Genomic DNA, 12,233 nt, shown 5'->3' on the forward strand with positions numbered 1-12,233 from the left:
TTTTGTTTTCTGAGAAACTGAACAAAATGAAGTGAGTTTATGCTTAAAACAAGAACTAATACAGGGTGTCCTTAAAAAGTCTTAAAATGTCTTAAATAACGTTTTCCTAATATAAGGCCTTAAAAAGTCTTAATGTCTTAAATTCGGATTCGATGGGTCTTAATTATTTTTGGTCTCATTACCGCTAAAATATCTTCAGTCTGACGGACCTAATGACTGTTTACAATCATTGGACAGACCGAAGATTTTTTTTCTTCCTCGTGGTAAGTTACTGCGTCATTGGAGAGAATTGCAGTAAGTTTACAGAATACAAGGTCGCGCTGAGGCTCACTCTGTCTCTTTTGTGAGAGACTTCAGAACAAATGAGCGTAACAGCACACAAACTCAGAAGAAACACAATGAGGTAAAAATTCACAATGTTTAGTTCATTCATAACATGATATAGTTAAGTAACACCATGACAAGTGAGCTATTTTGCTCAATATACTCACGACGCAAAAACACATTCAAAACACCTACCGAGTGCACGCATTACGTTAAGTCTAGTGCGCGTGTGCATTTACAGTGCCTTCTTTCACTGCATGATTCAGTCTATTAAAATACATTCAGAATGATCACAAATTCAAGACATTGGGGCAGAAAATGTGTATATTTATACCACTTCTTATAGTTAATCAGTTTCACACGGTAGAGTGCCTTTTTTTTCCAAAAATTACCATATACAAATGTGATATTGATTTTTTACAACAGTTCAATAAACTAGAAGTTTTATTAAGAGACTTACGTTTTAGACACCATATTGCCTGTTTTTGCACTATTTCGCCAACAAAAATAATTCCAAACAAAGCCACAGCGCTGTTTTGCGTCTTTGAGCAACATGACAGCGTTTTGTTCCTGAATGAATCAACCGTTTAAATGATTCGGTTCAATCGCAATGACTCACTTATTAACAGTGACTTGCTGCCACCTACTGGCGGTTTTAATTTCACATTTAAAGTATCAAAGTACAAAGAAAAATACAGAATATTTAGAACAATCATTAACATAAATAAATAACAGAGTGTCATCTATACACATTTTTGCTGCATTCACATGCGTTTCATAAACACATAATCCTTTCTGGATTACAAGCCGCCATCAAAATGATACATTTAATTATTCCAGCTGCTGTGAGAAAAGGCGATAACCTAGTAGCCAGGACAACTTCTTTATGTTTACAGAAGTGACGTAATGACGCAGCGGCATGCTCGAATTTCACGCAAAAACCTACCCGTACCACTCAAATTGGAAAACATTATTATAAGCTGACCGTTGTGAATCGGGCTAAAGTAAGGCAATAGTTTCGAACACTGGCTGGTTATGTACTTGCTCAAATATTGATTTCGGATCATTTTTAACCAAAAAAGTTATGGACTGCAGCTTTAATGTGAAGCAGCTGTTATTGTGCTGATGCAACTCTTTATCATTCATTATGAATTTGTTGTATAATGTGAAAAAAATATATATTTCTGTGTATACATTACTGTGATTTTTGGATTGAATTCAATCAGTATTGATTTATAACAGGACCATGGGTATTAGCCAGGACACAGGCCACATCCTTAATTCAATGTTAATTTCACAGTAAGGGTGGATGAATTGTTTTTATTTCCCACAGGGCTCTGGGCTTGGAACAGTCAATGGAGCTGGAGAGAACGCTGCAGGTAAGAGCATTGCATGTTTGTATTTTTATTTTTTTTTTACAGAATTTGATGTTGATAGTTAGTGTTGTAGTGCATGTTTTTGTTAATTGCTTTTTCATTGAGCACAAAAAAATGCAAATCAAACAGTGTTTTGTTTCTGAAATGTGAAAATTTACTCACATATTTCATAGTGAAGAACCAGGGTTCTGGATGAGTTCTGCTGTGGGCTGTGGGATGAGGTAGTAGTTTGTATAGTTTTAGGATCACACCAGATCTGGGAGATAACTATACAGTCTACTGTCTTTCCCACGGTAACCGCTTCAACAGCTGGATAATCTTCCTGCCTATCTCCATCGCTGCGGCAACTGCTGCTATGCAACAATTAGTTACTCAATCAATCGTTTCCATCTGTAATCAGATGCACATTTAAAACTGGAATATAATTTAGTCACATGTATTTCATAAACACATAATCCCTTCTGGATTACAAGCCGCCATCAAAATGATACATTTAATTATTCCAGCTGCTGTGAGAAAAGGCGATAACCTAGTAGCCAGGACAACTTCTTTATGTTTACAGAAGTGACGTAATGACGCAGCGGCATGCTCGAATTTCACGCAAAAACCTACCCGTACCACTCAAATTGGAAAACATTATTATAAGCTGACCGTTGTGAATCGGGCTAAAGTAAGGCAATAGTTTCGAACACTGGCTGGTTATGTACTTGCTCAAATATTGATTTCGGATAATTTTTAACCAAAAAAGTTATGGACTGCAGCTTTAATGTGAAGCAGCTGTTATTGTGCTGATGCAACTCTTTATCATTCATTATGAATTTGTTGTATAATGTGAAAAAAATATATATTTCTGTGTATACATTACTGTGATTTTTGGATTGAATTCAATCAGTATTGATTTATAACAGGACCATGGGTATTAGTCAGGACACAGGCCACATCCTTAATTCAATGTTAATTTCACAGTAAGGGTGGATGAATTGTTTTTATTTCCCACAGGGCTCTGGGCTTGGAACAGTCAATGGAGCTGGAGAGAATGCTGCGGGTAAGAACGTTGCATGTTTGTATTTTTACAGAATTGAAAGTTAATAGCTAGTGTTTTTAGTGCATGTTTTTGTTAATTGCCATTTCATTGAGCACAAAAAATGCAAATCAAACAGTGTTTTGTTTCTGAAATGTGAAAATTTACTCACATATTTCATAGTGAAGAACCAGGGTTCTGGATGAGTTCTGCTGTGGGCTGTGGGATGAGGTAGTAGTTTGTATAGTTTTAGGATCACACCAGATCTGGGAGATAACTATACAGTCTACTGTCTTTCCCACGGTAACCGCTTCAACAGCTGGATAATCTTCCTGCCTATCTCCATCGCTGCGGCAACTGCTGCTATGCAACAATTAGTTACTCAATCAATCGTTTCTAGGCAACTGCTCAATTATTTGTAGGTTTACATCTACATGAATTGCATTCATCACACTACTGTCAATATAAACACTCTACGTTTATTTATTTATTTTTTTTTTTTGCCTTTGGCTGTAAAATGTTTGAAGGTAGTTACCATCTCCAGTTGGATGAGGCCACAGTCGCTGTGTTGTGGTGAGGTAGTAAGTTGTGTTGTTGTTGGGGATCAGTATAGTGTGGCCCTTGAAGGAGATAACTATACAATTTACTGCCTTCCTCACTGCAGACCCTCAATCACATGCCCTGCCTTTTCATTTCCTTCTACAACTGAGCTACAGTGTCATTTATTATGTTTATCTTAACTGATCATGTCCACAATACTCATTTCTTTTCATTCTGTTATCTGGTCAGAAGGAGAACAGGCCCAGAGTGGGGTGTCGTCCTGTCTGGACCCTTCTCGCACCTCTGAGGGTTTCCTCACAGCACCCCCATCAGGAGAAGTCACCCCAACCACCCCTGCCCCACACGAGCAAGCCCTCGTCTCTCTGGAAACAGCCATCAGTCAGCAGGTGCACCAGCCAATCACAGAGCTGCTGCTGGCTGACTCCAATCCTGACTCTCACGGAGCCTTGGCAGGGGTGGGGCTTCCCCAGCTCTCAGCACCTGATAGGCTGAATTGTGAGGCAGAAGCATCTCAGATGGAGATGTCACCTGCACCCACTATTGGTGAGAGAGGAGGAGCATTGGATGCAGTCGGGGAAGGTAGATTAACTTTGTATCCTGTAAAATTAGATTTTACACACTGGTTTGGTGTAGTGACATTCACATCACAGTGAATTCTTCTCCTTATTCTAATTTAAAAATGCAACAGCTAAATTATCTGTGAAGAGGCTGAGTCTTTGTCAAAATTGTTGTATGATCCCACTGCATTCTACATGCAACTACTGCATGTACTTTCCCCTGCCTTTTGTATTGCGTATTTGTTTGTCAGTTGCGAACATGAGTTGAGTTTTTTTTTTTTTCCTGCTTTTTTCTCTCTCTTTCTCAGCTTCTCTCAGTCCAGATATAGCTGAAAGTTCAGAGCCTGTGCCAGTGGGTGTGTCTCAGCTTGAGGGTTCACCCATGGATACAAGCAGTCCCGCCTCAGGAACGCAGGAAGAGCCAGCTGCCAGCTCCACTCCACCCAATCACATGTCTCAGGAACTGTCAGGAAGTGGTGACAGTGGCCTCACAGACAGGCAAACAGATGCAGAAACAGGGTGAGTATTTGGACCACAGTACTTCATATATAAATAGATGAGTAGGGATCGGCTATTATTGCATTCTTTTTTGTTTGTTTGTTTTAAAAGAAGTGTCTTTATCTTTAAAATTCACAAAAAAAATATCTGAGAACAATACACATCTGTTGGCAAGGTTGTAGGATTTGGAGCTAACAAAAGGCCTAAAGGTCTGTATTGGCCAATGATGATGGTCTCAAATGGTTAAATATTGGTTAAATTGTCAGCCAGTCACCTGTTAGAAGCTTTCTTCCATTTGCATTTAAAGGTAAATTTACTCTTTAATTTTTACATTTACTTTTAATAGATGAGTAAAAGTGTCTGTCAATGTTCAGTTCAGTTCAATTAAAGTGACGTGACATGTGGCCAAGTATGGTGACCCATACTCGGAATTAGTGCTCTGCATTTATCCCATCCAAAGTGCACACACACAGCAGTGAACACACACACACCGTGAACACACACCCGGAGCAGTGGGCACCCATTTATGCTGCGGCGCCCAGGGAGCAGTTGGGGATTCGGTGCCTTGCTCAAGGGCACCTCACCGTATTGAAGGTGGGAGAGAGCGCTGTACATTCACCCCCCCCACCTACAATCCCTGCCGGTACGAGACTCGAACCCGCAACCTTGGGTTACGAGTCCGACTCTCTAACCATTAGACCACGACTTCCCCAATTAGTACACTTTATAAAGCCAAAACGTTAGGCAATGTGAAGTTCCTTTAAAAGCATAATTTTATACTGTCAATAAGAATAATGTACTTAGTTTTGTATGACTATTGAATTCTTACCATATTATAATCTTTATTTCAGTTCAACTTCTGTTTCATCTCCTGGTGAGACCGTGCCTCGGAGTGACAGTGCTGATAGCCAATCGCAGGCCATCCAGGAGGAGCCCCTCCCATCCACCAGCAATGAAGAAGAGGACCCTCTGGCAGGTTGGTGTTTCAGCTTAGATTGATGATGGATATAGAGCCATACCTCAACTTTGAATCACATGTTTTTGTCACTTCCTTGCAGGCATCAGTCTGCCAGAAGGTGTGGACCCATCTTTCTTGGCAGCACTGCCTGAAGACATCCGTCGGGAGGTGCTGCAGAACCAGCTGGGAATCAGACCTCCTTCTCGGCCTCCTGTCACCTCTACATTGGCATCGTCAGCTAACACTGTGCTGGGAGGCGGGCCAGGGCTTACTGAGGTCAGCCCAGAATTCCTAGCTGCTCTGCCACCTGCAATACAGGAAGAGGTATGAGTAACAATTGCAGAGATATTTTAAATAACTTTTCTAAACAGAAAAAAATCTTCAAAACTTGAATGTTTTCTAATGCTATCAGGTCTTGGCCCAGCAGCGGGCGGAGCAGCAGCGTCGAGAGTTATCCCAGCAACCCCCACAGGGCGATCAACCTCTGGACCCTGTCACGTTCATCCAGACCCTGCCCTCTGAGTTGCGGCGATCTGTTTTGGAGGACATGGAGGATAGCGTGCTGGCGGTCATGCCTCCAGATATTGCAGCAGAAGCTGCAGCACTGCGAAGGGAACAGGAGGCCAGACAGAGACAACTGATGCATGAGCGGTTGTTCGGTCACAGTTCTTCCTCAGCCCTGTCCGCCATCCTACGCTCACCCGCCTTCACAAGCCGTCTCGGTGGCAACCGTGGGGTACAATACACTCGATTGGCTGTGCAAAGAGGAGGGACTTTTCAAATGGGAGGGAGTGCCAATCACAGCCGGTGAGTGTGACAATGAAAAGGGCTTGATGCTTGAAAAAATTACAAGCACATTAAACTTTAATGAACAGATTATTGTGCTGATAATAGTAAATAGTAATTCTCTCTATAAATATTGAATAGTGTGTTAAATGATGTTCTTAGTCTTCCTGTGATAGGGCAGCCCAGACAAAAACTGCTAGAGTTTACTTAGAATTAATTGCCATAGACAGTTTGTGTAACCTAAAAGTCAATAATAAAAATGTCTATGCTTTACCGGCTACTCATATAAAAAGATGACGGAGATAAAATATGCACTCTTGCAACCTACAACAAATTACAAAATAAACACAATTAAGCAAACGTCAAAATTCACAAATAGATTGTGTGAACCGCAACAGTGCTGTGTTTTGACTTTGAATGTACAGTACTCACATTGATTTCAGCCACAGCCTCATGAAGTTTAATTTACACGTTAGACCATATTGTGATTCCTGATTTTTCTATCCCCAAATTTAAGACCTTTTAAAATTTTAATTGACATTAGTTATACCATTTAAGATTTTTTTTATCTTAAATTTAATAAAACAGATTTTTTTAGACTTTTAAGGACCTGCAGGGAATTTTATTAAAAGCACATGCTCCTAAATACAGTTTTCAGTTTGCACACCTATTTTAAATTGCAAATATGAGTGAAGCCCTGATGAAAGCAGTATTTGTTTGTGGACAGTTACATTTAAAAACTCTAATTAATCTTTTGTTCATTTTTAAATCTAGGCCCTCTAGCTCTAATGTCGATTCTCTCCTTCGTCTGCGGGGGCGTCTTTTATTGGACCATGAGGCCTTGTCCTGTCTTCTAGTGCTGCTTTTTGTGGACGAGCCAAAGCTCAATACCAGCCGCCTCCACAGAGTGCTGCGTAACTTGTGCTACCACTCTCAGACACGTGGCTGGGTCATCCGCAGCCTCTTGTCTATCCTGCAGCGTAGCAGCGAGAGCGAGCTCTGCCTGGAGACTGCACGCCTGGAGGAGTCCCGTGGTAAGCGCTCACTAAGCCAGGGCTCATCCAGTGGAGGAAAGGGTTCCACTTCATCCCCGCAGGCAGCTGTAGCCTCTTCATCATCGTCCTCCTCCTCCTCTCTGGAGCTGTTGAACAGAGTGGAATCACGTAGTTCCAGTCAGCTCTCCTGGCTGTCTGTTTCAATGGACGCAGCTTTGGGATGCAGGACCAATATCTTTCAGATCCAGCGGGCGTCAGGCAGGAAACACGCAGAGAAGCATTCAGCAGGCGCGGGCATGAGCTCAGGAGGGCTCGGAGGTGGAGTGTCAGGAATGGGAGTGGCATGTGCAGGGGGAGGAGGTGGATCAACTGTTCACATCCACCCCCAGGCTGCTCCGGTTGTATGTCGACATGTACTGGATACCCTCATCCAACTGGCCAAGGTACTAGAGCACCTTTAGCTAAAGGGCACTCATCATTTGTCAGTGCAGTAGGCATGTGTGACATCAAATTCAAATTATATGGTGTTACCATGGTATTGAATTAAGTAACAGAAACTTAAGTGTTGTCCTCTTAAAAACAAGTTTCATGACAAAAAGAAATTTAAGCATTAAATGCAATAAAGCAATACACAATGTATTGTGTACAGATTAAAGTGCATTTATTGTTTTTAAGTCTTGCTTCTCTCGCTCTTATTTCTTCTAGGTATTTCCCAGTCACTTCACTCAGCAGCGCTGTAAAGATCCCCTATCGTCGTCCTCATCAGAGTTGGACACTCGTCTTTGTGCCAGCTCAATACCGACTGCCAGTGGAAGCTGCCGGTCAGGTGGCACCAGCCAGAGCAACTCCTCAGCTACCCTGAGTAATCTCCCTTCTACCCACAATTCCCTGAGTGGCTGCACAGTTACACCACAGTCCCTGGGCATCTCCACTGATTTCTGGGATCTCCTGGTCAAGCTGGACAACATGAATGTGAGCCGTAAAGGCAAGGCCTCCATGAAGACTGTGCCTCTAGGGGGTGCTGGTGAGACAGAGGGGGCTCTGTTGAGCCTCGAGGCTTCTCCGCTGGGCCAGCTGATGAACATGCTCTCCCACCCAGTGATCCGCCGTAGTTCCCTTCTTACTGAGAAACTACTCCGTCTGCTCTCTTTGATCTCCATCGCTCTGCCTGACAACAAGGCCACGGAGGTTCCAGCCAGCCACCCAGTGCCTCAGGCCCCAACTGCCACACCCTCTGCACCTGCCACTCAAACCACAGCGGGGTCAGGGACCATCTCAGCAGTGGCAGGTACGGGCACAGCGCAGGGCTCAGTGGGCCCGACGCTCTCTCAACCACCCACTATGGTATCTGTTGTTGCAAGCAGCACCACCCCCTCCGGCAGTATTGCTGGTGAGTCTCTCTCAGAGCGTTTGAAAACATGAATAAATACCTGCTGATTTGTGTTATAACAGTCTCCACTGAGATAAAATCCTAATTAAAATGGATAGTTCCAGCTCTTGCTTACGTTTGGCTGAGCCATGTTTGAAGCTTTTGTAAAATAATCTATACGTTTGATAATTCACAATGCTCAATACCAATTTTGCTAACACGGCAGAAATTAATATTAGGCTAGCTAATGAAAGTAAAATGTCATCAAACAGTTAAAAAATATTGAATTATTGAAGTAAACAGTCAGTAAAAAAGATTACAAACATAGGATAAATACATTAAAATATAGAAATTAAATAAGCAATTCTTTTTTCCGCTCTGCATTGTGCCTAACAACACTCCTTACCAGTTCTAAAATCACTGTAAACCACGGTATTTTGAGGCTTACTGCTTTAATGTATTTCAGTTCAAATTTATCATGCGCAATGAAAAGTGAGAACTAACTGAAAAAAACACACAGATTTATATGGAAGATATCCAGCTTGGTGCTGGATCAGTTCAGGTTATTCTGAAGTCAAATAATTTTGTATAATGCTGATGATTGACTAGTCAATTGTGTTTGGGCTGCTGGCAATACAATGTTTAAATCACATCGTTATACCTCATTATTTTAGCAGGAAAACAGAAGGCAGCAGTGAGCAGCACTGACATTGAAACTAAACTGGCCTCTGCTGGACTAACAGAGAAACAGCTGCAACTCTCTGTGGAGGTATTTAATGATGGTGCACGCACATATGTCACCCCATGTCTGGTTATCCTAACCCTGGGCTCTTTTGACCCAGCTCAGCAGTTGGATTAGTTACCTCCTGTGGTTTGTGTCCAGGTGCTGACATCCCACTCATGTTCGGAGGAAGGTCTGGAGGACGCGGCCAACATCCTGTTGCAGCTGTCCAGAGGGGATGCACTGACCCGAGACACTGTACTAAGACTTCTACTCAGTGGGGCGCGTCACCTCGGATACACCCTCTGCAAACAAATTGGTCAGTACTACGTTACTACACTTTTTTTGGAACAATACTTTAGAAGATTTCTGTATGGTTGCTCATTACGGTAGGTTAAGGTGCTCAATAGTGAATATGTATTATATGTAGACGACCAGGCATATGCTAATTTACTCATGATTGTGTTGTCACCACCATGAAGGTTGGCAAATAACCTGTTTTGCAGCATAGTTTGCAAAAATTAAAACTTAATCCTTCTCTTTTGCATCTTCTCTGGTTTTTAGGCACTTTATTGGCAGAGTTGAGGGAGTATAACCTGGAGCAGCAGAGAAGAGCACGTGCTGATGCTCAGTCTCCTGAAGCTTCTCATGAGGACCCATCCATCACCACACGCCTAAAGGGCAAGATGACCAGCAGGTGAGGACAGAGTTTCAACCTACGTTACTGTTAGGGATCGGCTTAATTGTTGTTGTTTTTTTATTTTTTTGAAGGTCTGTAAAGACTATTATTATCTATTATTATAAACTGACTTAATTTGATTAAAAATACAGCATTATTGTGAAATATTATTAATTACAATTTAAAATAACTTTTCTATTATAAAATATTTTAAAATGTAATTTATTTCTGGCAAATCTAAATTCTCAGCAGTAATTTCTCTAGTCTTCAGTCCTTCAGAAATCATTCTAATATGCTGATTTGGTGTTCAAGAAACATTTCTTATGATCAATGCTGAAAAAAGTTGTGCTGCTTAAAATTTCTGTGAAAACTTTGATACATTTGACAGGATTCTTTGATGAATAGAAAGTTTGAAATTATTTTGTAACATAAATGTCTTTACTGTCACGTTTGATCAGTTAAATGTTTCTTTGTTAAATAAGTTAATTTCTTTATAAAAAAAAAAAACTTAATGACCCTAAACTGTTGTACAGTAGCCTCTAGACTTAAGCTGGCTGCAGTTAGGTTGGTTCAAATTCCATTTAGTGTGGTTAACGGTAATAAAAGCTTTTGATAAATGAGTAAAAATTGACAAAAAATTCACATTTTCTCCAGACTATTTCACTACTTTATCTCCCATCTGCATAAAATGTTCTTTACATTAACAGTACTTGTCCTTCTCCTTGGGTGTACATGAATTACAGATTTGACGGGTCAGAGAGTGTGGTGATTGTGGCTGCTCAGAAGCGCACGTTAGGTGGTCGTGAGCTGCAGCTGCCCTGCATGAGCTCGCTCACGTCCAAGACCTCCACGCAGAAGTTTTTCCTGCGCGTGCTGCAGGTCATCATCCAGCTTAGAGAAGACACACGGCGCGCTAACAAGAAAGCTAAGCAGACAGGAGGAAGACTGAGTAAGTCACTGTCTTTTAACACAGAGGCGTCCTCTAGTCCTTTAAGAACATGTCTATGCTTCTTATGAAGCTTCGAGTCGCTTCTCCCATTGAGCGATATAGACAGCTTATTTTATGTTCACAGGTCTCTCTCAATTTATTCTCCATTTGTCTCCAGGTTCGACCAGTCTGGGCTCGGCCAGCAGTATCCAGGCTGCGGTCCGTCAGCTAGAGGCTGAAGCGGACGCCATCATTCAGATGGTGAGAGAGGGGCAGAGGGCACGCCGTCTACAGCAGGCACCCCCACCCTCTTCATCCGCATCCTCTTCCGCTGCTGCTGCATCCGCTGCTGTGGCTGGATCGTCTGCCCCCAGTACCTCTGCAACCAACAACCCCCCTGCTGGCACGGCCAGCGCAGTCACGGTTAGCATGGGCCGCACTGACAGCAGGCAGACTGCTACTGACTGTACTGACCCTCACACGCACCCATTTTCATAACATCCTGAGAATTTCTTAGTAATGTTATCTGACTTATCGCTTATTACTGACTTATTTTAGTAAAGTTACAATCCATTTTTTTGAAGGACATATTGCACCGTATTACACACAGGGCAGGGTGAAATAGCTGAAAAATTTTGTAGTAATCTGACAATATTCTTTTTATATCTTTATTTTAGATGTGTATTTCTATGTTTAATATAAGAAGTAAAACACCGTAAAATGTATTCATGTTTTTACTGCATTTACATGTATTCAGAAGGTGCTTTTATCCAAAGCAACAACAAAAAAGGAACAAAAGCAATTTGTTGAAGAGCCAACAATATTCGTAGTATATACAATGCCAGGTTTATGTTCCTACTCTCATAAAATATGCGCAATGCATGTTGACCTTTAAACCTTAATTTAACTTTCAACAACAGATATTTCAGCACAATAAACGCGCTGGCTCTCATTCAGTAAAGATTAAAATTTAACACAGACTGTCAGGACGGACCTTTATGCAAAAATGGAAATGCTCGCGTGAATTTGTGACATTTATACATAAGGATATGACCGTTAACTGAAAGTTTTTTTGCGCTGAGGACGCGCGTACACGCATCTGTTAAAGCGCCTGACAGGGCAAGCCATTACGCTAATGCATTAGCTTAAAGCTTAAAATAAAGAATTCTCACATTTTGGGTAGCTTGGATCACGTAACTCTCCTGCAGCATCTCATTCTGTTTCCTCCACTACTTTAGATGCATTTTGTCCATAGAAATAAGTAATTCAGTGCTTTAATTTGACGCGACCGACTGAAGTTGGACAAGTATGTAAACTCCGTTGGACGTGCACTGTGGGCAGACCCGATTAATCGATAATGATAATCGTTGTCGATGATTTTCATAATCGATAATAATCAATTTTATCGATTAGTTGTTGCAGCCCTATAGCGAAGGTGATGTATTTCCTCCGCGACCACC

The 12,233-nt window shown here is 41.6% G+C and overlaps 1 protein-coding gene across 1 annotated transcript in view; it reads left to right on the top strand.

Moving 5' to 3' along the window:
• The window catches only part of LOC107716223 (E3 ubiquitin-protein ligase HUWE1-like), a 64,896-nt gene that overhangs the window by 45,468 nt on the left and 7,195 nt on the right, over positions 1–12,233 (top strand). The window contains exons 59-71 of the mRNA XM_016522604.1: positions 1,658–1,703; positions 3,511–3,861; positions 4,148–4,358; positions 5,189–5,313; positions 5,396–5,619; positions 5,708–6,102; positions 6,856–7,519; positions 7,782–8,466; positions 9,120–9,214; positions 9,329–9,485; positions 9,731–9,863; positions 10,589–10,794; positions 10,952–11,196. Coding sequence (XP_016378090.1) covers positions 1,658–1,703; positions 3,511–3,861; positions 4,148–4,358; positions 5,189–5,313; positions 5,396–5,619; positions 5,708–6,102; positions 6,856–7,519; positions 7,782–8,466; positions 9,120–9,214; positions 9,329–9,485; positions 9,731–9,863; positions 10,589–10,794; positions 10,952–11,196 — 3,537 coding nt within the window. The remainder of the gene's footprint in view (positions 1–1,657; positions 1,704–3,510; positions 3,862–4,147; positions 4,359–5,188; positions 5,314–5,395; positions 5,620–5,707; positions 6,103–6,855; positions 7,520–7,781; positions 8,467–9,119; positions 9,215–9,328; positions 9,486–9,730; positions 9,864–10,588; positions 10,795–10,951; positions 11,197–12,233) is intronic.

This window comes from Sinocyclocheilus rhinocerous, unplaced genomic scaffold, assembly GCF_001515625.1.
Source record: "Sinocyclocheilus rhinocerous isolate Xijiao unplaced genomic scaffold, SAMN03320098_v1.1 scaffold148, whole genome shotgun sequence".
Lineage (NCBI taxonomy): Eukaryota > Metazoa > Chordata > Actinopteri > Cypriniformes > Cyprinidae > Sinocyclocheilus > Sinocyclocheilus rhinocerous.